Here is a 24,710-nt window from a genome sequence, read left to right as displayed (position 1 = left end):
TTCCTCTTCATCATGAGCGAGAATCAGAATTGGACATGTCGCACACAGCGTAGGACATGTCCTAGGGCCTCATAGCAGCCACAAGGACACTCGTTTCGAGGGGACGCAAGTTATAGTTATGGCCAGCTCGTGAAAGCTCGGGATGCGTGCTTTAGTTGTTATTACAGTTACTTTTGCGGATTCTAACTACACTCTAAGAAAAAAAGGTAAAGGTAAAGCTAAAAAGAGTAAAAGGTAAAAAAGGTTTCTACCCCAAAAGGTAATTTTCTACCTTTTGGGGTAGAAGTGTGTTGTCACAGATACTCAACCCTTTTGGGGTAGAAAGTGAGGGGTAGAAACACTTCTACCCCTTCATTTCTACCACACTGGTGGAACAGTTCTACCCCTGAGTGTGAAGAGAATTCTACCCTGTTAGTGGCAAAATTCTGCCCCTACATGGTTGACTGTTATTCCTCTGGGGGGTCTACCTTTTCTCTCCATATGGAAGACACCTCTACCCCAAGGATGAGAAATATCTGCCCATCTTGACGCTAAATATTCAACCATTCCCGGAAGACAGTTCTACCGTGAGTAGAACTGTTCTCCCTTATTGGAAGATAATTTTTTACCCGAAATGGTAAGAATCTCTGCTATTATTCGTGCTGTGCCTACCGGTGGCATATCTCTACCCGTAATGACGGGGCATTTAGACCTTGTAGGGAAATATTTACTCCGCCTTTCATGAAGGACGTCTGCCCTTCTGAGAAGAACTTGACGTATAGTATTTGCGTGGATAAGATAGAACATGTACGTAGACAACTGTTACCGGTCACAACATTTTATTAGCACGTCACAATTGGAATCGTACACTTGCGCTTACCAATGTGAAAGGTACATCCATTTTGAAGAAGCCTGAGCACGGAGACACGAAAGAAAACACGACACAACACAGACGACTACATTGTTGCATCCATCAGACTGCACAGCACTTGCATGGACTGTCTTGCACATAAATTCCACATGCATGCACCATAACAAGGGCATCGGGATAACTTCTGAGGGCTCGACGTTTCACACTACTGTGTCGCTCTAAATACACACGAATCTTCGCCCGGTCTATAATATCTGGCCGGAGGAACACGTGGCAGGACGGATGATTTCAACTGAAATGTAAATGGCATTAAAGGAGCTAGGAAAGCACTTTAATCACCACCATTTTTTTGAAACAAGCGGTTAGTAAGCTTATTAAAATGCACCATGTGAAATAATACTATCAACAGGTGCATAAATATCGCAGAATTCGATTTTGAAAATCGCGACCGTGCGCAACGGTGGCAATACCCGGAACGAGCCGTCGAGCCGCTTGCGTCATTTTGACGTCAGAAAAGTGGCGCCGCTGATTGGTTTCGAAGAACGTCGTCTGCTATTTTTCACTCGGAACCCCGCTGCAGCAGTGGAAGAAGTTGCTTTTCCTTTTTCTTTGGTTTATCAGATACAATAAACGAAGATTGGTCTACAGACATTGTTCAAGGTTAAGCCATGAGATTGTAGAGGCCATCCTCATTGAACTCCCCGAGCGAAGTCAACCAAAAATCGGTCAACCTCTCCCCGCTTGACCTTGCTTTCCCTAAAGCGACCTTCCGGAGTAGGTGGATTATGAAAATAAACTTAGGTGCCAGTTGAACGCTGTTCTGTCCGTGTCTGTGTTTTGTATGCTGTTCGCTATAGTGGTGACTGTTTCTTGTTGTGTTGTTGGTGGCAATACGTATAAACACAGTGCAGCACTAAGCGCTGCTTCAGTTCAAGCCTCAAAATGATCGCTGCATCGCTATTACCCCGAATTCCGTCCGCTATGTCATTATATCAATATACGCTATATCACTAATTCGCTATGATCATTAGTGCTCGTCACTTCGACTAGCAACTTTGTTAGCCATTCAGTTAATTCCTTATTGAGCTGGAAGAGTGTTCTTGCCCATACGTTGTCAGATACAATCCAGTGAAATCAATCGCAATATGGCCGGCACATCGTGGCATCAGGAGTTGAACATTCATTGCCTGAGTTACACACCAACATAGCCAAGCAGTGTCATAGGACCACCACAATTTATGGTCAACTTACCAATCATCGAGCTAAACGAGAATTGGCCGATGCAGACTACAAATGTGGACGACGCAGACACGCAAGTTTGAGTTCATCCGTGCTCGGCGCTATTTGTTTTGTCACAATATAGTGCATCAGTTTTATCCACCATATAGTGACCGACAACGCCGGTTAAGTTTGCGTCCGACGACATATCAGCGTGCACTGAAACAACACGTGACTAGCGTAAATCTTAGCTGACTATAAAATGCACATGTTGCGCGCAGAAAACTGCAAACGGCAAAACTGTGACTAACCCAGCCATAATATGGCAAGCACACAACTAACCAACCAACATGCCGCCCTGCTAAGCCAAATGGCTGCTAAATGTGTCTTTCGTTCGCTAAGACGACTTGGACACATATAGAAAACCCCTGAATTTGAGTGGTCAAATAGGGATGTTATGTTCTTAACCGCGGCATATCATCTTACGAAGCAGCATTTCTCCTTTTCCTTGTTTCCAGAACATGAATTTCGAGAACGGGGGTTTCACGACCAGGAATATCGAGGTTCTCCCTTATTCATCCATTGACGGGGAGAAAGCAGGGGGAAAGAAAACGGAAAGAAAGAAAAGAAAACCAGTCAGCACTGACCCGGATAGAAGCGCGGTCGCCGCTTTCAACTTTTATTACGTCACCAATGACGTGTTTTTCATTCTCCTTCTCGTTTGACCCGGAGGAGCGAGTCGAGTGGGAACGCGGGCGGCGATGTTCAAGTGTCTTTTTTTCTACGAAAGACATCGCGTACAGAGAAAATTTTCATGTTCATCATCAAGTTAAGTTACCTGCTTCCACAACGCGTTCGGAACGAAAAATTTTTGAGATGGCTTTCAGAGCTCCTTTAATAAAGCATTTAAGATAAGCGATAAATAATAACGACGGTACATGTTTCACTTCTCAGAAAAATTCAGAAATATGCTTACATGTGTGATTCCCTCAGAAATAGGCATGCAAAAAGAAGGCTAACCCGGCAGTGAACAAAAGCCAAGAAAAAAATAAATAACACAGCGCACATCTAAAAAACCATGACTCGAGCGATGAATGCCTTCTCCCATCAAACAGTGGCTCACCGTATGTTATGGCTCCGTTTCTTCATTTTCGAAGTGGATCCCGTAATCACATCCGGCGGGCGCTGATAAGGTGCCGTGCTAAAGTTGTCATGGTGACCTGCGTGAATTACACAAATGCATTTGCTCATATTGCAGTTTCATAGGATGCTGAAAAAGTGTCAGACGACATGCCGGTCAACCCGAACACGCAATGCGCAAAACACATCTGATCACTGCATATAAGACGCTCGGGAAGAAAAATCTGGAATATCAAAATTACTCACCTGATTCTGTCCTAACTCCACCTTGCTTATGTTCATACCATTGCAGCTGAACCCATAACACCTTCCACCATGCAGATGCGAATACCCGACTCAGCATAGTCATTAGGCCGCACGCATGGCCTTCGGTGCAGCAATGTCCACATGCAAACCGACAGTCTGTCACTTTCAGTTTTCGTCTCTATACTGACCCCTTTTACACAATCAGCGATTCCGCGCAAGCGCAGACACTCTGTGTTTGGTCGCTCTGGCTAATCTCTTGAACAGTGACCTCGAAGTTGGACCAAACGCCATTGTGCGCAGGATTAGTAACCCTCAACTATTCTCGTCGCTTGAGTGACTCCATTTACACTTCCATTAGTGACCCTGCTACGAAACACACAAAAAGAAAAAAGAGTCACTTGAACCCTAATAGTGACAAGATTGCCACAGTCGTTCTACCGTTAGGGGGAGAGAGTTGAGCGAAAGGGCAGAAACAGCACAACTTCAACCTGCAGCCTCTCTGTATTGGCATCGGAGCGGAAGACCAGCCACACAGACGGTAGAGGGAAAATAGGTCGGGAAGAACTGTTGCGCTTCTACCCGTTTTCAACCTTTTTTTCTTAGAGTGTACTCGAGCAGCACAATATTGGCACTGTCTCTGTTCTAGTGAGCCTAATGGGGGCCAATCAAGCCAATGAAGAGCAATAAGTGGTGTTATCTTGGCTCACTCTCACCACTGTGCTACCCATGGCAGTGTTTCAGTACCTACCCAGGTAAATATAAGAAAAAAGACGAAAGAGAAAAAAATAATGCATTGTACTGTGATGCCTTCCCGTTGTCGTGCTGCCATTCAAACCAATTAAAACTAGACCGGAGTGACAGTTACTACAGCTACAGGGCATTCGTATTCTTCATTGGCTCACCACGGGCTTGCAACATTGGACCAATATTGGCAGTTTCATTGGCGTATTACCAGACCTTTGTTGCACGGCCTATATATTGGACCAACGCGCGTAACTCATATTGGCTGCCAATTTTGGACCGATATGGGACCATTGATGGCGTGCTGTTTTTAGAGTTATGTTTAGAGTTACCAAATTAAATTTTCGCAGCCATCTTGTGCTCCCACCACATCACTTTCATAGCTGCTTTCATATCGTGTATCGTGCTGCCCAAACTCGAATACGCATCGGCCATATGGGATCCCCATCAAGAGTACTTAATTCAAGCATTATAGAGTCAGTTCAAAATGTGCTTCATTACATCTAACTATTCCAGAGACGCGAGTGTTTCACGTATAAAGAAAACCTCGACGTTGATCTTCAAGTCAAGACGGTTGATAGCCAGGCGGTGTCTCTTCCATAAAATGTATCACAACACAAACGCTGGCGATCGTCTCCTAGTCCCTGCTAACTAGATTTCTAAAAGCGATAAGACTCCAGTGCAGGGGACACAGACAGACAAAACAGACGACGCAAGTTCTATCGCTTTTTAACTACATTTCCTCTCGTCTGAACGACATCCATGTGATTAAGCTTCCCCATCGTAATATCACTTCCTTTCTGAAATAATTCTTTCCTAACGATATTAGTGATGGAATCTTCAGCCTGAACATGTTGCTTGTACACTCGACACCACTCTGTTCTACTACAGTAATGTATATATTATATAGAGCAACCTTTCATTGTTTTATAGTTTGTAAATATTTCACCCACTTGCCGTTGGGTCATGTTGCCTTGTATATAGTGATACAATACAAACTTCACATAGTGTATGTCAAGAGCAAACGTTGGCTCATGTAAATAATTTGTTGCTGCTTTTTGTTCTGGGGCTCCCCAGCACTGTTCCTTTGACCTGCGTCAGTAAATACTTCATTCAGTAACTACTACTGGACTACCAAGATGTTTCTCAAACTCCCTAACCAAGGTTTCAGGAACACCATGTCATGGTAAAAGCCGGTAAAACGATAAACTACTGCGGCTGCTCAACTGACTGAGGTAGGGGACGTTTTTTTTCTTTTTGCGGACACTTTATATTCAGTATAGGTAAAAAAAAAAGAAAGGTGACATACATTCACAACAAGTTTTATTTATCAACGGGCAGCCGGTACCGCGGAAATATTGCGAAGGAATTAGCCGCTGTACGCAACACTTCACCATGTACTATGAGGTCACATCCCCGAGCGTTTATGTTTAAAGGGACGGTCTCGTACTCCCTGCCCCTTTCATAAAGTGCACCATTCGATTGCCCTTTGTTGAAAATGGAATACTGCTAATTTACCCGACAAAACACGCCGCAGTTATTAAATAAACGAATTAAATTGATAAATATTGCAGAGCACGCCGCGATCTGTGTTGGCAACAATAAGAACGGCCACGTCGCCCTGCGGGTAGAGGTGTGCGCCGCCGCGCCGAAGCGCCGCCGCCGGTGGTCTGGACCTCGCCGTCGCCGCCGTGCCAAAACTGTCGGCGCGCCGCTGCCGCCGGTGTTGAAAAATCGGCGCGCCTGTATAACGTGACCATTTTGATCCATTTCTATAAAAAAATCTCTCCCATACCTAATATTTTTGTTTGTTCTTCTTGCATCTTAGGACCCAAGCTTCATTTGTGGTGTTTTTAGGAGTAAGAATTTTATCACTAATATGCTGTTTATGCTATACAATTTCGTTTCATAGTCGACCCTGGAGGTACAACTCCAGGGAAACTTGTCACTCAATTCCTGCAGGTTGTTTGCCGTTCATCCACCAACACCATGACACTGGTCATTATCCATACAGAGTGTTTTGTTTTTTATTCGTTACAAAATTAAAAAAATATCTAGCGGAACAAAATAGATGCCGTTTTTGAGTTGGTCAGCCGAATATGTTCTCGAAGGAAGTATGTAACTACCATAATAATCAATTACCTAAAATTCATTAATTCTTTAATTAGTGGATTCCGCGCAAAAGCGAGATAGCAGAACGGAAGATATTCCTCGGAAGCCATTCCATGTTTAAGAAATTGTTAAACGCGCACGTATGTTGAAATATCCGACTCTGAATGTCGCTATGCAAACCAGCCGAAACAAGAAGTACGCAATTTCCGAGCGCAGAAATGACGCGAGCTTCGCCTTATCTGGGTTGGAAAGCGATCTATCTGGCCAACAGATTAGCGCCTACACCAATCAGCTCGATCGCTCCAAACCACGTGGTCCTCTCAGAATCTCCCGTCGCTCTTTCTGCGCTCGAAAAGTGCGTGGGAAATAATGCGTGTGTGCCGGCGGAAAGCACCCCGTCAGAGAGGGTGTTATCAATCGCGGAATTGCGGGGCTTGTAATTCGCGCGAAGCGTGCCAGCCTAGCTCAATCCACTCGCTCTGGGCAAGCTTATACTGTAAAACCCTTCTATTTCGCGAGCCATTGATTTTCGCGATTTTTGCGAATCGACAAAATTCGCGAACTTTAAGGACACTCAAAAATTTCAAAGCAGAGCAGGAGGAGCTCGAGGAGCGCGCGAAATTTAGTTGTTGCGAACATATCCCTGCTCGATTCGTGAAAATTTAGGGCGAAATTAAAGCGCGAATAAGGTGCGAATGAAGGGGTTTACAGTATTACTTATGATAACTACAGCCTCTGCAAAAATACTATTCAATGACGTGGTGGGTGCGCCTTATGTCATATCGTTTTCTATCCTTAGGATAGTTTCTCAAAAAGAGCCACTGGATCAGTGGACAGAGCTTTGACGCGCCGTCGTCCTGCGAACGTTCGGCGCTCGCTATAACTGTTACGTGCAGTTACCATTAAAGGGATGGCGCGTCGTTCTGATTGTCTAGCTATGTTGTTTTCTCCAGCGAAACCGGCCCTAAACGTGCCCTGTCGAAGTTCTTGGGCGACGACCTTCTCGAAGTGATTTACTTCTCCTAATGTTCCTTTATGTGTTCGGTTTTCTTTCATAATACGTACTATCCAGTGCTGATGTGCTTGTATGGCGCAAGGTACAATAAATACGGCTACCGTCTCAGTGTCTATGATGGAGAAAATACCCCGGCTCTGAGCTGTCCGTGCGTACCCGTCGGAGAAGAGAACACGTATTGACAGCCCACGGGGCTCACGCCGAGAAGACAGCATCGGCGTGACGCCGCTGACGCCGCCGGTCCTTCAACGTGCTCTACGCCGCCGCCGGAAAAAATGCCCACGGCGCACACCTCTACCTGCGGGTAAGTCCGTGATAGGATACAGAAATCGTCTGCTTTTGCGCGTGCTAGTGCATCGGCGTGAGCAGACGACTTTCAGAAGTTACTGGGCACCGCGGCAACTCTCGTACATTTTGTTTCAGTTCTCAGGTAAAAAACGCGCATGCTAAGCAGTGGCAAGCATGGTGGTTCAGAACAACTATGTTAATCCTCAGAAATAAGTTAAAAGTCGCAGAACAACCCCATCCACAATCACAAATCTGAAGTCGCTGGCCATCGGCGCGCGCGGTCGCATTACAGCTCCGCCCAAAAATATATCACGCGCGCTTCCATTACACTCCCCGTTGTACACTGATCATGATTCGAAATGAAGTGTCGCTGACGACGTACATGGAGAAGGAGTACGTGTTTATTTAAAAACCGCATTAAATCCTCGCGGAAAGAAAACAAGTGACTTAGCTTCCACGTATGCGATTGTGCGCCACATTATGGGAGACCCCACAGTCAATGCTCGGACTACATTCTCCGCTTGCGGAGCTATATGCCTGGGTGTCCCCATTTCGAGAGCAAAGGGGATTAGTCAAACCAAGGTGCTTCTGCCAGTTACAATTACCATGACAACGACGACGGACCCGCAGGCCGACGTCATGCGTGACGTATGCATGAGAGAGGCGCAGCTTTCGTCGTCTGCTCCCACGGCACGTTTCGACAAATTCCTCGAAAACGACTTGGTTATTCCGAATGAAACTTTGACGGTTATATGTGTACAGTACTCGTGAAACTAGTTTTGGCTAAGTTTCGGAATCGCCCCGGCTGTACGAGACCGTCCCTTTAACTGTTGCTGCATTCGCTCAAACTTGTCAGTACGATCAAGACATGTTTTTGAATTCAAGCACAGAAGCAAAAGTGACATTGTTTACAAACGTGTTCACCGGCGATCATGTGCGCCGCCATTTTACTGATCATGTGAGTGATGACGTTTGCGTAAACGTCATGATGATGATGATGATGATGAATCTGGTGGCTGTACCCGCTGTACCCTTTGTGGCGGGCAGACAACGCTAAAATAGCGCGTCCTAGCCTAAAATCCTAAAGGGAAAAAAAACCCAACTAACCACAAAAATTACCGTTCTCTAATAAAATTTCTGTCCACTTTTTTCACACCATAGCGTCCGTTTCTCCGCCAAATCCCAAAACGTCTAGCAAAGATTCTGTATCCGCTTCCGGTGACAACTTTGAGCACTGCAACTGACTGCAACACGATATCACGATATGTTCAATTGTTTCATCCGTTTGCCCGCAAATGGAGCAGCGTGTGTCGGTCTTCGGTGAATCTGAGTCGTCAGTTTTTTCCTGCCGTGGTCGCAACTTGGCCCTCCATCTCCTCGTTCGGAGTACTCCCTCGCGTGGCTCAAACAAGAGTCTACTTGATGGTGAATTATCGTAGAGTGTCCTCTCCGCCTTTATTACCTCCTTTCCAGCCGCGTAAATTCCAAGTGCTGATTTGAAGTTTACTTGTTTGCGCCATAGGGTCGTTTCCCAAAAACGGACGTGGTTCTGAATGGTACCGCGATTGACGTGGTCCCCGTCGGTCAACGTCTTTTCATTTAGGTCCACGGTTTTCAGAAAGGATCGTGTTTTTTTTCGCCAACCAGTGTACTGATCCTTATATATCATTTTTCTATATATCTTGTTCGGAATTCATGTCTCGGGCATTGTCCTGATCCTTTCCTCGTACGTAATTTTGGCGTTTGCTTCCCTCGCACCAAAGCCAGACCAGCCCAAGTCCCCTTGTATAGCTGCATTGGGCGCTGATCTGCGGGTATTAAGTGCTATACGGCCGGCTTCTCTTTGTTTTCTCTCGAGGAATCCGGTTGTGGCCGACGAAAAGCATAACGCCGCGTTCCCATAGGTGAGCCCGGGCACTGCCACTGCCTTCCACAACTTCCTTGTCACCTCAAAACGATTGAAAGACCACAGTGTTCGCGCCCGTAGCATTCCGACGTATTTCGTCGCCTCCTTTCGCATCTGGTCTTCATGTTCCTTTAGGTATTTTTCCTCTGTCGAGATGGTCACTCCGAGGTATAGGGTCGGACACACATAAGCGTACCGCGGGAGCGCATGACCTGCAAGTATGCCAGCGCCGCGCAACGGATGCTCCTGGGTTTGAGACCTCGCGCCTAGCGAACATTCGCCACCTCTCGGTTGGGTCCGTCATTGCTCTCGTGGCGGGCGGGGAGACCCACCTGCTGTTGCTATTCAATTACCAGTTCTAACGAATGGTACTTACCGGAAGTTGGAGCTGGAATTATACGATGTATAGGGAGACCACTGATCTCCATCTATAGGGACTGTGCGATAAACTGGTGGCGCCGCGATGCGGCCTCCGGAGAAAGTACCTTGCGTGATAGCCGCCGGGTAGCCAGCTTTGTTTACATGTGAAGTGCGGGTATCTTTTTTTGCCACAGCATCGCTAACTGTGCCAGCACCTACAAGAACTCTTCATTAGGGACCAGATGCTTCATTTCTCGTGATTTGTACGCTTCCAATACCACCGAGGTCACTAGACTCGCAGCGAATAGCGTTTGTGACGCGCGTTCGGCCATTGCATGAGGTGTGCATAACATGAGCGAATATATTCTATTTCTTTTGTTCTAGTTTCAATAAAACTGAATGAGGACCTGCAAAATGATCAATGACTTACAGTTGCCACTTTCGTGACGGTGAAACGCCGCTGGATACTGTATCACCGTCAAATGCACCGACCAAACGGCAACCTATTTCGAGATAATGATTGAGGTGTTTCATCGCCGGTGCCCAGAGCCGATATTGCTCCCGGTATGACGAGTCTCACAGTGAGAACAGAAGTTCTACGTTGTCCAAAAGGTTTAGTATTTACTCACCGACCATTTCACAGCTGTCGACCCGCAAGCTTACGGCGGTAGCCGAGGTAAAAACTCATATATTTTCTTCCTTGTGGATCTCTTTAGAGTTATTGTATCTGAAGATACTGGAAAAACTGCAGTACAAGTTCAGGCAATAAGTTGTGACCCCACGTGTTTATTTGTATGGATAAAACGGACGCACGATGTAAATTTCAGTGACGAAGCTATGTGTGTGCAAAGACTACGAAATGAATACAAGACTCAGTCAAAAACATGATATTACAAATGGCTGGAGTCAGAGGAATACACGTATATAGCCATCGCTAGCAAGCCATTTTGTGAGGAGTCAAATAACCATCCTCTCGAGGTATTACTTACAGGTGTTTTGACCGGGCAGACGCGAGTGGCTGTTCTCTTTCCGTACTGTTAGATGCATTATAAATACGGTGGTTGCTTCTGTGCAGTTTGTCTCCATTCTCTTCGTTCGCGCCCCAGAAAGGTTCCACATTATTTGCACTTGGAAAATTAGCCCTTCTAATTACGGAGGTCGCCACGCAAGCTACGGTTCCACTTGAGAATGCATAGAACGGGCGGCGTGGTATCAGGTCGGATACGTTCAAGACCGCCACTGGCGGCGCTGTCGCGACGGAGCAGCGCGCCCCCTTTAGGTGTCGCACGGTCCCTATTGTCATCAAGCAGCAGACCTACGTATGGAGGTAGTCATCTTTCGACAGACACTAACTTTACGTTACAGTCTCACAAGCTAGATAAGAACACTCTCTAGGAGAGTTTGCTTTTCGTACTGACCATACAAAGCGAGCAATCCAAACACTGGGGTGTCGCTGCGGGGTGCAGCACAGTCCTAGCTGCAGTTCACGGGCAACCGTCAGAGCGAGAGATGTGAAAACTATGTAGTCGCTCACGAAAAGGAAGAACATCGTGGGCCAACTTCCACTGAAGACTGGCGCGGCGGGCATCTAGCCAACCCGCACTGATTCGACGCCAAGACAGCTACGTCGGAACCGAAGGAACGGGGGGACCAGTCTCCAACTCCCGGAGTGTGTATTGTTACCGCGGCGATCACCGCTAAAGGGCAACCCCCATGGAGCGAATTTTTGCAACGAAGTTCGCGCGGCAGACTGCCACGCGCCTTCCGCCGCCAGTTCTTCGCCGGCACCAGCTCCATGGGGCGAAAAACCAGCGGACGGCGTCGGGAAGTCACGCATGTCATGCTCAGTGAAATCAGTTGCTCGAAAAAGTGCATTTAATGACAAATTTTGCAACTAAATCGAACAATTGTGTGAAAAGATGCGCCCAGTAACGTACCGAAAAGCATATTCACTACTGCGAAAGGAAAACATGTTTCTTGGCAGAGAATGCCTCACGTTCTAACGATGCAGTTGGCGAAACAGCGAGCAGACGACAGCATCCAGTTGCAAGAAGAGGACGATGACGGTGATTCACGAGATCAGACGAACACGTGCACACGATCTGGCGTAGATTCGTAGCGGAAGAGCACTTTGATTGGTTCATCTGCAGTTGACGCTTCCGGAATCGCGGACACTGGGCGAAAATATCTGGCATGGGCAGATGGGCGGCGGACGCTCACACTTTTGACGCAGGGTGTCCTTGGATTGTGTCCGACGCTGAGCGAAGTTCGCGCTGTACATTCGCTCCATGGAGGTTGCGCATAACGCGAAATTCGAGTCAGGCGACTGTTACATATCATAAGCACTAGTCATCCACCTTTCCTGGTGTGGCGGATGCGTTTAGAACAAAAATGCTGCTGCTCTCATAGCGGAACGCGATGACGGCGACGCCTGAGTTAACTGGTGCCACAATTCTGTGAAATATTCTGCCTAGGATCATGCCTAGGAACACGACCATGTGAATCCGACAACGGCGAGCTCTTTTACCACCACCACCACCATCTAGGGACGCGTGCCTTGCGGTGGCAGTTTCAATCAGTGGTGTCGGCGTGGCAACGACTCCTAGGAACCGCAAGACACTGTAGCACCAGGCCACTACCAGGTAAGCGGGAAAGTGATGGGAAAATCAACAAACTTAAAAGGACCATGATGGTTTCCGGTGAATAGCGAATACTCTGCAGGACAACTTTCTCATGATCCTTCACTATCGAGTAGACACATCGACCGCTAACTGTATTCAGTACAACTGGGGCGGAGTAATCAGGCAAAAATAGCAGGGCGTGACTGCTGGATAATTGCCTTTGAAATGGGCTTACGTCATAGCCATCTAATCCTCTCACTCAACTGTGAACGACGAGCAGGACAGACGCCGCGGGTCCATGTGGGTATACCATACGCCTTATTCTGGTCAAAAGACAACAGTACCGCGGGTTGTTGACGGCTGTGCGCCCAGTGGATGACGTCACGCAGGGCCTGTGTGTGCAAGTTGGTTGACAGTCCAGGAAGGGCACAGACCTGACAGGGGGAAACTACAAGATACAGGACTAAGGAAATTACAACTATTACAGCGGCATTCACCGCGAATACGTAATTCGGGTCTGCCGACTGCTATATGTCATCAGTACCAGTAAGCCAAGTTTGCTGGTGTGGCGGAAGTGTTTAGAAAATGTTCCTCACTCCTGATCCCCAAGCAGTACGAGATGACCATGACGCCTCAGTTAACTGATGCTGATTCGTTGAAGATCGTGTACTCATCTTCCTAAACGTTCCCTAACCATTTACTCCGTTTGTTGTCCGTATCTTGCATATTTCCCTCCTTGAAGCGTATTGCCAAGTGTATAGGATCGTACAAGCGAAGTCAACAGAGTGTATTGGCATCAAATGGAAGGGGGGCCAGAGGGGTCGGCTTCCTGCAGCATCTCAAACAGACGAGAACAACATTCTGAATACCAACTCTCGCCCCAGCGACAAAGGTTGTTTAGCAATTGCTATACGTGTCAGTTTCGCCATCCAACAGCCCATGACACTGGAAAACCGCAAGAGAGAGAACGACACGAGGATGTGGACACCTCATAGGTTAACATCGAACTTGCCATTGTCCACCCGGAAGGGAATGTGAGAGGTCATCCAGCGGCGGTGAAACTCAACTGCTCCAAGCACCGCTCGCTCCCTGCAACCAACTCTGCGAATACCTGCGTTAACAAGCTGAATCACCTCCTGCATACTGCGGCTCTGCTGCGCATGCGCTCGTCGACCGCGTGAAATCGACTCCCGGTAATTTATTTCGAGTACCAAGAGTACAATATGCCGCGTTTCCCGAGACATGGAGAGGGTAAACACCACGAACAGGGATTCATTCAACAGCTGTCAGGCTATAGAGGCGTGATACACGATGCCACAGTGCACTCGGCAACAAGCATAAACTAAAAGCATGTTCTGATGACTCCCTGTACTCGCAAAAGGGACAGCCGGGTGACGTTGCACCAAAACGCGTAAAACGCTCACGCAGCTGCAAGACATAATGCTCTAAGCGGCTCTGAAGACTGGCCCGGCGAGCGTCCAGCCAGCCAGCAGTGGTCGTATATGCACCGCTATGTGACGCTGAATACGCGTGGAGTTCGGGGGTGGCCGATCAAGCGCAAGAAGTGCCACGTAAAGGCGACATACAGGCCATGATGTTATATCATCATCCTGGAAAGTAGCTCACAGACTGCTCATTGCCACAACGTATGCCTTGAGGTGGGGAGCCCAAGCACTCTGAACGCGAGCGTGTGTGTCCCATCACAAAAAAAGAAGAAGAAATGAAAGAAGATATCGGGCCCTGACAGAAAAGTTATTAGACACCGAGCAGGATGCTCCTGCTCTTGGATACCCTGAAAGGTCGCTCGCAGACTTAAGGCAAGGAACTTCGCTTTTGAAGTAGGGCATCAATAGGCCGCCATCTATGCGACGCTGATACATATATGACCTCTTGATACCTCTTCAGTTTTACGAGGGCTTCGAGCAAACAGCTTCCGAAGGCCAGTTAAGGATGTTGTTGAGATCCTGTGCAGGATAGGAAGGTTGTAAAGTACAGTTGCTCTCGCCGACGTCGGTGCGACGAGCGAGAAGGGAACGCTGATCATATCCCCATTCTGAGCCACGAATATATTGAATTGCAGGGACTCTTTGGTACACTTTGCTTTCATACTCGAGCGAAAATGCAGCGAGAGACGCGGATAGGTGGGTTAAAACAAATACGACGGGAGACCTGCAGACCCACCTGTCCGCTTCTCTTGTTGCATTTTCACTCAAGTATGTACTTCAACCAACTACCCCGCTGCAACCCGCTCGTTCACTTTGCTTTCATTGTGCTTAATGTAGCGAGCCGAGCGCAGGTCCGAGTCGATTACCGCGCCAAGGAAGCGATGGAAACCTACAGGTTCAAGTTTCTTGGCATAGACGCAAAGAGGGAAATTTGTCATAATTTTGCGTGTGAAAGGCACCATGCGTGGCACACTTTTCGTGCGAAACGTCCATCCCAAGTTGCGTAAAGTACGATGTGCATTATGTAAAGCCAGCTGCAAGCGACTCTGAGTGGCTGGGCACCATTTTCTTGTTGTCTAAAGCACAGCGTCAAGTAGTCTAATGTTCTATTTGCAGTGTTAACAATATTGTAATGACGAGCGTCTTCTGGGAGCTACACAAAAGGGGAGCTCACTCGGGGCAGTCAAAAACCCACAGTTGCAAACACAGCGGGCGCTAAGATGTCCCTGACGATGAGGATGAAGACACATCATCTTCGCATTATTATTATTACCTTCGCGGGGATGGAGATCCAGCCGTCCTGGCGAGAGGATCGAGAGAGAAGAGGGGGGGGGGGATAAGATGTACAGCTTTCGGCTAGAGGCGCGCCCGGTCTCCCGGTCGCGGCGTGGGTCGTGAAATGGGTCTATGGGCTCCACGGCATAGTTGACGTCAGATGATGTCCTCATAAAAACTACCATTACACTTATGTTGATCGCTCTGGGACAACAGCTGAGACGCCTCTACCACCATGACAAAGTCAACATCACTTTGACCCAAGTTTTCTTCGTCACTTGAAAGAGATATGTCGCTCGGGAACCAGCGACAGTCATCTACCGCAGACTGACACAGTTATCATTGTGGCATTCATCCTCACTTGAGCCGCGCGGAAGAGGCACAGAAGCTACATCTGATATCCCTGTCTCCTCCCCATCCACTGCGTTAGGAGCGACAAGAGCGGCAGGCTGAAATGCCAAAGAATCCGTGACCTCCGACACCACATCCGCAGAAGGCGCACTCTCTCTCAGCGCCACGGGTTTCCAGCACTGTATGATCACACATGTTTAGGGGATAGCTCTTTGGCTGCACGTATAGCATATGTTTGGAAGTCAAACATCGCCATGCCAGTACTGGACAGCTGTTTCGGCCTTCTTGGGCCTCATCAGCAGTTACTGCTGATGAGGCCATGCCAGTCGTCGATATATGCCATGCTATGACGTCGTCATGCCAGTAATGGACAGTTGTTTCGGCCTTCTTGGGCCTCTTGTGCGACGTTTGACTTACAAATATATACTATACGTGCAGTCAAAGAGCTCCGGCTATCTTTTTTTTTTTCCTATTATACTTCACTCGCTTCGCACTGGGCTTTCAGTGGTGAGCTAACTTACCCTCACAGGAGCGATCACGTGTTACGTGACCTTCTGACGCCATCCAGTCAAACGTTGTCTGCCTGCGTACAGCCGATGAGGCCCACGAAGGCCAAAACAGCTGTCCGGTACCGGCATGGCGACGTCTGACTAGGTTACATACAAACATATGTTAGGGGATGTTTATTATACACGTTCGTCATACACGTATGACGGGATGTTCGTCTATAATGTATAAACAGTGTGACTCTGGCCTAACGCAGATGAAGTTTGTCACCCGAGACTTCCTTTCCATAATCACATGGCGGTAGCAGGTAGCCTATGAAATTGAATTCCGGATGGTTGAATGTCTCGCAGACAATGTCCTTTGCTGTATTGTCATCAAGCAGAAGAGCTAACTATGTAGGTTGGCTCCTTTACACGAACAGGAACACTAGTATCGCGCAATGCTGAAAGGCAGGATAACAACTCTCCTGAGTGAGATTGCTGTTTGTACGAGTCATACCATGAGAACAATCCATGATATACGGGAGAGTCGCACAGGAGGACAGTACAGGTCTAGCAAACTGGCTAGAACAGAATGTGCCACTCACCCTGATCATAGCGGAAGATGCGAGTGGAGCAGAGCCAGCGACGTAAGCACTCGGCTGGGCCTAGCACTGCCTATTCCCTGGTGATCAGCGCCCGTAATCCAGTACGAACTACGTGAAACAAACCCACGCTCCCACAATTGGGGTCACCGAGGGCTAACCGGTACCGGCGTGTCCAAATTTTGAAATTTATTTCCGCAATCAAACACGCCGAATGTTTCCGATCCCTAGCTGCAACCGGCAACGGTTCCATGAACCTTACAGTGGCCCATTCGACTCTTGGAAGGTCAAAAACAACAGCCGCTCCGCTCCACAGGAGCAGCGGAATCTGGCACTGGAGGAAGCAGTGCTGCTGGTGACTCCGAGATACCACAAAACGGGCAGTGATCCGTGCGACAAATATGGAAGCGGTGTAAACGTTCACGAAGCGGGAGGACACCATGAGCCAGCTTCCACTGGAGACTCGCTCGACGAGCGTCCAACCAATCAGCCGTGATACGTCGCCAGGCGCTCCCGGAAGGACCACCCACGGCACCAGGCAGGGAGGGAACCAAGCCATTGACTCTGGCTGACCTCACTCAACCCATAAGAAGAAGAAGAAGAACCAGCAGCGCCTCCATGAGGGCGGCGTAGAAATCCCTGGCTTCCCAAAGAGACACGACAGCGTCCGGGGACATCTCGCGTTCGCGCCTGACGACAGCTATGCAAGCTGTGAGAAGGGGGGAAGGAACTTCTGCTCTCGAGCGGCTGTCAGTGATATCGGTGAACCACCGGGCGGTATGACTGAGCAAATAGTGCACCAAAGCGCACGCTGGATGATCAGGACTGTGAAGCGCATCAAAAAGAGCACGGATCTGCAGTGCTAGACATCGCTCTATGATAGCCGGCACGGCCGAACCGCCCCGATCACGCGTGATATACAGCTGTGACGTCCTGACCCATTCAACTGAACCAGCCCACAGGAAACGGAACGCGTTGCGAGTTATGACGACGCGAATGACTGCAGGTGGCAGACATACAGCGGCGAGGAACAACAGACGGCTGTAGTACTAAGAGGCCAGTAAGCGGGCACGGAAAGTGAGGGGCAGGTCTACAGATTTGAGTTCACTGAGAACAGCGGAGGAGCGTTTAAACACTGTAGGCCATTTTACACGAGCTACCCCACTACCATCGAAGACAACACCAAGGATTTTGACTTTAGGCTTTGAGGGTAAGCCATAGGGGGCAACGCGGGAAGATCAGAGGGCACCGCTCTTAGCCCTGTTGAGTTGTGCGCCAGACACTTTACCGTAATCGTCGAATGCCTTCAGCACAGGTTCGAGGCAAGCTTACCCGGTAGCATGACAGAGATATCATCTGCATACGCGAAAACAGGAGGGGGGCAACCACCAGGCAATATAAGAAGCATAGATTGAGAGATTACCCGTCAAAAAGAATTCCTGACAAGTTAAGGTACCGTATGGAAAATGTAACTAAGTTAATAACGAAGCTCTTCAGCCTGAAATGTAACTCGCAGTTACTGAGTTACTTAGAAAAAGCAAGAGTTACTTCCAAGTTACTTCGGACACAAAATAGTATTACGCAGGTGCAGCGCGCGTGAGCAGCTGAGTTAGACTTTGAGTTGCCCGCGGAGGAGTGCAACACGCTTAGATCTTTTTCATTCATGTCCAACAATAGACCCCTCCCTGTTTGTAAAAATAAAGTTTTCCGTCTCAAAATAAAGTTATTGTTGTTTTGACAGCGCCAAAATCTGGTAGAATTGAACTACGCTCGAAGCTAGAGGTGAACAAGGTCGCGCCCGAAAATAACGGTCTTGAGGGGATTACGGTATGGTCCCTTAAAGGGACGCGACCCTCGGTCCTACTTTTCTTTCAATGGGAGGCAGCGAACAAGTGCAGCGTTCGTGGAACCCAACCCTCTCCTTCCAATTCGTTTCGGTTTCAGTCTGTCTACCAATGTTATGATGACGGAAGGGAGTTGCCTCAGGACAGAAGCCGCCGATATTTCGAACAGAGTTCGTTCTTCTTCTGGGCACCGTCCTCGTCATTGGCATGGTATTTAAAGGGTTAGGTGTGACGTGTTTAAAGGTTCATGCGAATTTCTTTCCCCACGTAACCGCTGACCTCCTTATCTTTCGCTATGATTGCCAACTCTTGCCTGTTGTCCCGTTTCGTCCACCTGTTCGTGAACCTCCCATTTTTCTGTAACCGGTCAGGAGCCTAGATCACTTCGGGACGGTGTCACGGATGGCCATCCTGTGGAGGACCGATGACCTGCCAGGGACCGAACAGGCTTGACATGGATGCAAGACATGGATGCGGCGAAACGCGTAGGACAGGCGCCTTGGCTAGAATTTTGTAGTCGCAAGTCAAAAGTGTTACGGGGCGATACGCATCCTGGTCCTGCTTTCTTGACGCGTCCTTGCAGAGAAGGACAATCACGCCACTCTGCATCGTGGAGCAGAGCGCGCCTCGCGACAAGCATTGAGTACATATACGAGTTAAAGCACCGCCAATTACCCTCGAAAAACGTTTGTAGAACTCGTCTAGGAGGCCATCGATGCTGGGACATTTCCCGTTCGGTATTGACGAAACAACGGCAAAACGTTCATTTCACGTGTGCGCTCCTGAGTGTGCAAACTATTTGTTTCACTGGGAGTGGGCACTCTGGGCTAATAACCGGCTCGTCGGATGATGACTCTTGATAAATGGCCGCGCAATGCTCACGCATTGCAGCTCGAATGTCATCAGGTTGTGTGAGAAGTGAGCCGTCAGCTGACCGGACAACGGCTACATCCGAGGCCGGGTTTCCTGCCACAGAGCGCCGGAGGAGTAAGCGGCAGTAGGATGCTTCGCGACACCAGCGTTCAAGGTTTCGCTGCGCTGCGAAATTGCGCCAGGAGGGCCTTCTCATGGCCATCAGGCGCCTCTGCACATCCGCAATATCAGATTCAGTGTCATGGCTGCGAGAGCCAGGGTAGTGTAGAATAGCTAAAACCTGCCTGAGTGCATCTTTACACTCCCGGTGTTCACTCGCGCGCCGTCTACCCCAACATCGAAAGCGATCAGCGGCTCCCAGCTTCAAAGCCTCCCAGTGATCGGGCGCAAAATCGAATACGGAAAATTGTTCCGGCAGCCAATATTGCATATCTTCTTTAATTTCTTGGTCTTCTAGTAAGGACGCGTTCAATCGCCAAAGGCAGCGACCGGAGCGAAAATTCTTCAGCCCTGACAAAGATAAAACGACTCCATGATGATCCATGAGGTCCCCGATCGGATTTGTGTTGCGCCCAGAGACAGAATTCAGCATTCCCGGAGACATATAGAAGCGATCCAGCCGACTGTGGTGGCCGCGGGAGGCCCAAGTGAATTCGTATCTGTCACCATGAACATGGGACCAGGCGTCAGTTAAGCCGATGGCGCTTACAAGACGCTTCAATTCTCTGCAGGCCTGCCTACCGTGTTGGCGGTCGATCGTGCAAGTAGAATCACTAGCAAGTATCAAGTTTTGGCTGCCAAAAAGAAAAGTGTGTATTGTCATCAAGCAGGAGAGACACCTATAGAGGTAGTCCCTTTTGGAGCAAGTATGAAGTTTTGGCAGCCGAAAAGAAAGATCTAATAGCGAATTCCACTGGTCGTTCTGGTGCACCGTAGAGCAGTGTAACACTCTCGCCACAATGAGGGGCGCTCTCCGCCAGTGCAACTACACTAATCCGCCCAGCGGAACATCCGAGAGGGTTTCAGTGCAGCGGCGCTGCCCCAAACAATCTTCAACGCCACCTATGTTGGCAGCTGTGCCGTTGACCAGGCAGGCAACATTGGTCAACCGCGAAAACCGAAACCGAGAACAGCATGGACGGTGTGTATCAACTGTGCTTGGATAATGACGAAGCGCAGCGTTTGCTTTTTTCAATGTGCAGCACAAATGGTAAGTTGAAATAGCTGCATTCTCTACTTTTCGATATCTGTAGCGTTATGTAGCGTATGTTATGTAGCGATATCTGTAGCGTTATGTAGCTAGTTTTGCGTCCTGTCTCATTCGAGCACTAGGAACACGATAATACGTCATACATAGAGTTCGTTGTATATGTTGTTCAAATACGCCGATCCTCCTTCGCTACTACTACAGCTATCTCTGCTGCTGTCACTACTTTCGGAATCCTCAACGAGACCGAAAACCACTTCCATTTCGTCCGCCATGTTCATTCGAAAGAGGAGGAGGGACCGTCCGGAAGCGGGCGCACTCCCGTGTTCCGGTCTCCACCGCCGATTTTCTCCGTGCAGGCAGAGTTGCACTGGTGTTGTACTCGCCCGGTGTAGTCGCCCCGTAACGACCAGCGGAATGCGATGCGCTTTGCATTGAAACGACCAGTGGAACACGCGCGCGCTGGCCAGTGCAGGTTTTTCTGCACTAGAACGACCAGTGGAATTCGCTATAAGAAAAGATCTTCCTGGAACAGCACCACCAAGACGAAAGAATAAAATTATTTCCCGGAACAGCACCGCAAGCGGTACTGCCCCGTCGACCTGTTTATCGGCCGTACCAGTCAAAGACACGGCCCACCCAGGGGCGGACCGCGGTATCAAGGGGCCCTTCTCCATATAAGAAGGACCGGCTCCCTTTCGCCTCCCTCCACCGCGAAAGGTCGTGGCCACAAAAGGCGAAATATCAATGCGCGGATTTGAAGGGAGACCAGAGCACGAAAAGTATGGAGGTAGTCCCCTTTGGACAGACACTAACTTTACGTTACAGTCCTACAAGCTAGATAACAACACTCTCTAGGGGAGTTTGCTTTTCGTACTGACCATACCAAGTGAACAATCGAAGCACGGGAGAGCCGCTGCGGAGAGCAGTATGGTCCTAGCGAGCTGGCTAGCTAGAACATGATTTGTCACTCACCCTGAACGTGGCGGAGAAGACAAGTAGACATCAGCCAGCGGCGCAAGCACTCCACGAGACCATACAGTGCTTGCTCACGGACAATGCGGCAACGAAGACCAGTCCTGACAGCCTGAAATATAGGTGCGTCACCGAAGTCTGGGCCACCGAAAGCCAGCCAGCAACAACGAATCCAGATTTGAAAGTTGATCTCGGTAATTAATAAAGCCAATTGTTTACGCTGAACGCGCGGAACAGGCAACGGTTCCACGAACAGTACGGTGGCCCAGGCGAGAGTCAACAGCTCAAATATCTGGGTTACTCTACGCCACAGCAAAAGAGGAACACGACAACGCCTGAAACAGTGCTCTGCTGTTTCACACATCCCGCAAGACGGGCAACCGTCTGAGCGAGAGATGTGAAAACGGTGTAGTCGTTCACGAAGAGGAACTACAGCGTGGGACAACTTCTATTGAAGACGGCGGGCGTCTAGCCAGCCCGCGGTGATTCGACGCCAACACAGCTTCGTCGGCACCGAAGGAACTGGGGGACCAGACTCCAACTCCCGGATAGCTGTATAAAATCGCTGACAGCCCATAACTGGATGTCAGCATCGGAAGCTGGAGTTGCAAAGGCCGTACAACATCAACACAGGCACTGTAGTGATGAGGCAGGACTTCGGATCTAGGCCGAAACCTAAGGCTCTCAACGAACCACCTGGTAGCACATCCCATGGAGTACTGCACTAATGCGCACGCTTTGTGTTCGGGAGTGTGCAATGCCTCGAAATAAACGCGCGGCTGAAGTGCTAGGCACTTGTCGAGCACCACCGGCAAGGCTAAGCCGCCCTGGTCACGTGTGCGGTGCAAGCGGGACCTCGCGACCCGCTCCACTGAACCGCCCCACAGGAAACGGAACGCGTGCCTAGTGATGGCAGTACGAATTAGTGGCGGCGCGTGGCAACGACTCCCAGAAACCACAAGCGACTGTAGTACCAGGCTACTAGCATATGAGCGCGAAAAGTGATGGGTAAATCAACAAATAAGCTGCCGCAGGACAGCAGTGCAACGATTAAACACTCGTGGCCAATTTACGGTAGATATGCCAGTGCAATCAAAAGTAAAACCAAAAATTTTGACTTCTGGCCTCACTGGAACACAGAAAGGAGCCCCGCAGGAAGGCTGGAGGTTTAGAAACAGTGCTGCACTTTTTTATCTATTCAGTCTTGCCCCTGAAACGGCTCCGTAATCCTCAAACGCCTTCAAAACAGGCCCTAGGGAACACTCGCGAGAAAGGATTACAGAGATGTCGTCCGCGAACGCAAAGACAGGTGGGGGGCATCCATTGAGCAGTGGCAATATAACAGGAAGCGAGCGCAGTCTCTCGAGTAGAGGGTTCATGGCAATGGCGTACAAGGCGGGAGAGAGAGGACACCCTTGACGGACCCCACAAGTTACGTCAAAGGGGGACGACAATACGCCAGCGACAGTGACAACGCTTCTAGCGCCCCTATACAACGTTTCCACATAAATGAACCAAGCAACGGCGAACCCATATGCCCTCAGCCGAGAGAACAGGTATATGTATCGCACACGATCAAATGCCTTGGACTGATCGAATGACGCCAGCACTGCGGGAGCATGACCACGTATTGCCAACTGTAGGATGAGACAAGCGTGAGCATGACCACTTTTAATCCAGTTGATGTATTGTTACCGCGGCCATCACCGCTAACGCGAAATTCGGGTCCGGCGACTGTTACCGTAATTGCACGCGTATTAGCCGCGGCTTATGCGCGATGTTTTTTCTAGCGGGCGCTCTGCGGCTTATCCACCGGTGCGGCCTATCTGATGACTATTTTTTTGTGGTATCTTCCCCATACACCGGTTTTAACGAAAGGGCCGACAGTGTCTCTGGGACAGCACCGCTCTGCCGATGCACGAACATTACATAACAGGGGCGCGTCCCTATTCGAGTAGATTGACCTTCTTGGTGTCTTCTGGAAGACCACTGACCCAGCGATCCATGAAAAACACGCAACAAGGGAATCCGATCTGGGTAGACCACTAGAACTGAACCCCTTCTTGTACACCATGCCGACTCCGGAGTATGGACCACGGGGTTTATGGCCTTCTCTATGGTCTCCCTTGTCGCACTTGTATCAGTCGCGTCGTATTGCCCGTGGCTTATCTGCCAGAAAGTTTTCAAAACGGGTCCTGCGGCTTATCTGCGGTGCGGCTTATACGCGTGAAATTACGGTACATATCGTCAACGCCAGTCATTCAGCTTTGCTGGTGTGACGGATGCGTGCATAATAAAAATGTTAGTCACTGCTGCTCCCATAGCAGAACGCGATGACGACGACGCCTGAGTTCCGGAAGCGTCCGTACACTTCTTTTATCCCGAAGACACTTCGTCATTGTCGTTCTCATATTTTCTTTTATGAAAACCATGGTTCTCGCATTGAAAAATAGCGCTTTCAAATCTTTCAATGCCGCTAGCGCAACAAGATAATAATAATAAGTACTATTGTTGTTGTTGTGTCATACGTACTGTAGAAGTTCCAATGTCTGGCTGTAGCTCAGAATTGCCGGTATTCGAGCAATACATCCCAGACTTACCCTTGTTATGTGTTTGCTCCGTGACTTCCTTGAGCACCGCCTCTCTTTTTCGCTAGCAGAAATCACTGCTTCACTGGTCTAATCGGTAGATATGCGTCAAGTATGGGCGCGTTGCTATAACGAACCTCGTGTTTTCAGCGAGGGATTCAGATAATGCAAATAGTGTAAATAATCGCAACCATTTCTTTCTTCCGTCGAATTTCGCCTGATATGTGTACATTCGAATGGCTGCTAGATTGTACATATTTTTTAGCATATTTTTACATACTTATAACGCTAGTTTGCACGCACAGCATCTAGGTTGTTACTGTGTTAGATAAAAGTGAAGCGTAATCAGGGTAGTTACTTGTGTAATTAGATAATTACGTTAATAAAATATTCTGAAAAAGTATAGTGTCCATTTTGTTCAAGCAACCTGTAGTTGCAATATATTTTCATTTATTTCCGCGTTAGCGCCGCGAAGCAACTGTGGCTATCAGCAGCGTACAGATGTGGACATATGGAGAGAGGACAGCAGGAAGGAGTGGGGGTTAGTACGTGTCCTGGGCCGACT

The 24,710-nt window shown here is 48.8% G+C and overlaps 1 protein-coding gene across 1 annotated transcript in view; it reads left to right on the top strand.

The window, feature by feature from the left end:
- Positions 1–17,154, top strand: part of LOC135375771 (uncharacterized) — a 29,985-nt gene extending 12,831 nt beyond the window's left edge. Inside the window, exon 8 of the mRNA XM_064608408.1 lies at positions 16,890–17,154. Coding sequence (XP_064464478.1) covers positions 16,890–17,154 — 265 coding nt within the window. The remainder of the gene's footprint in view (positions 1–16,889) is intronic.
- The last annotated feature ends 7,556 nt before the right edge of the window (positions 17,155–24,710 follow it).

This window comes from Ornithodoros turicata, unplaced genomic scaffold (genome assembly GCF_037126465.1).
Source record: "Ornithodoros turicata isolate Travis unplaced genomic scaffold, ASM3712646v1 ctg00000945.1, whole genome shotgun sequence".
Classification (NCBI taxonomy): domain Eukaryota; kingdom Metazoa; phylum Arthropoda; class Arachnida; order Ixodida; family Argasidae; genus Ornithodoros; species Ornithodoros turicata.
The sequence above is the reverse complement of the archived record's forward strand: the minus strand, read 5'-3'. Positions and strand labels throughout refer to the sequence as shown.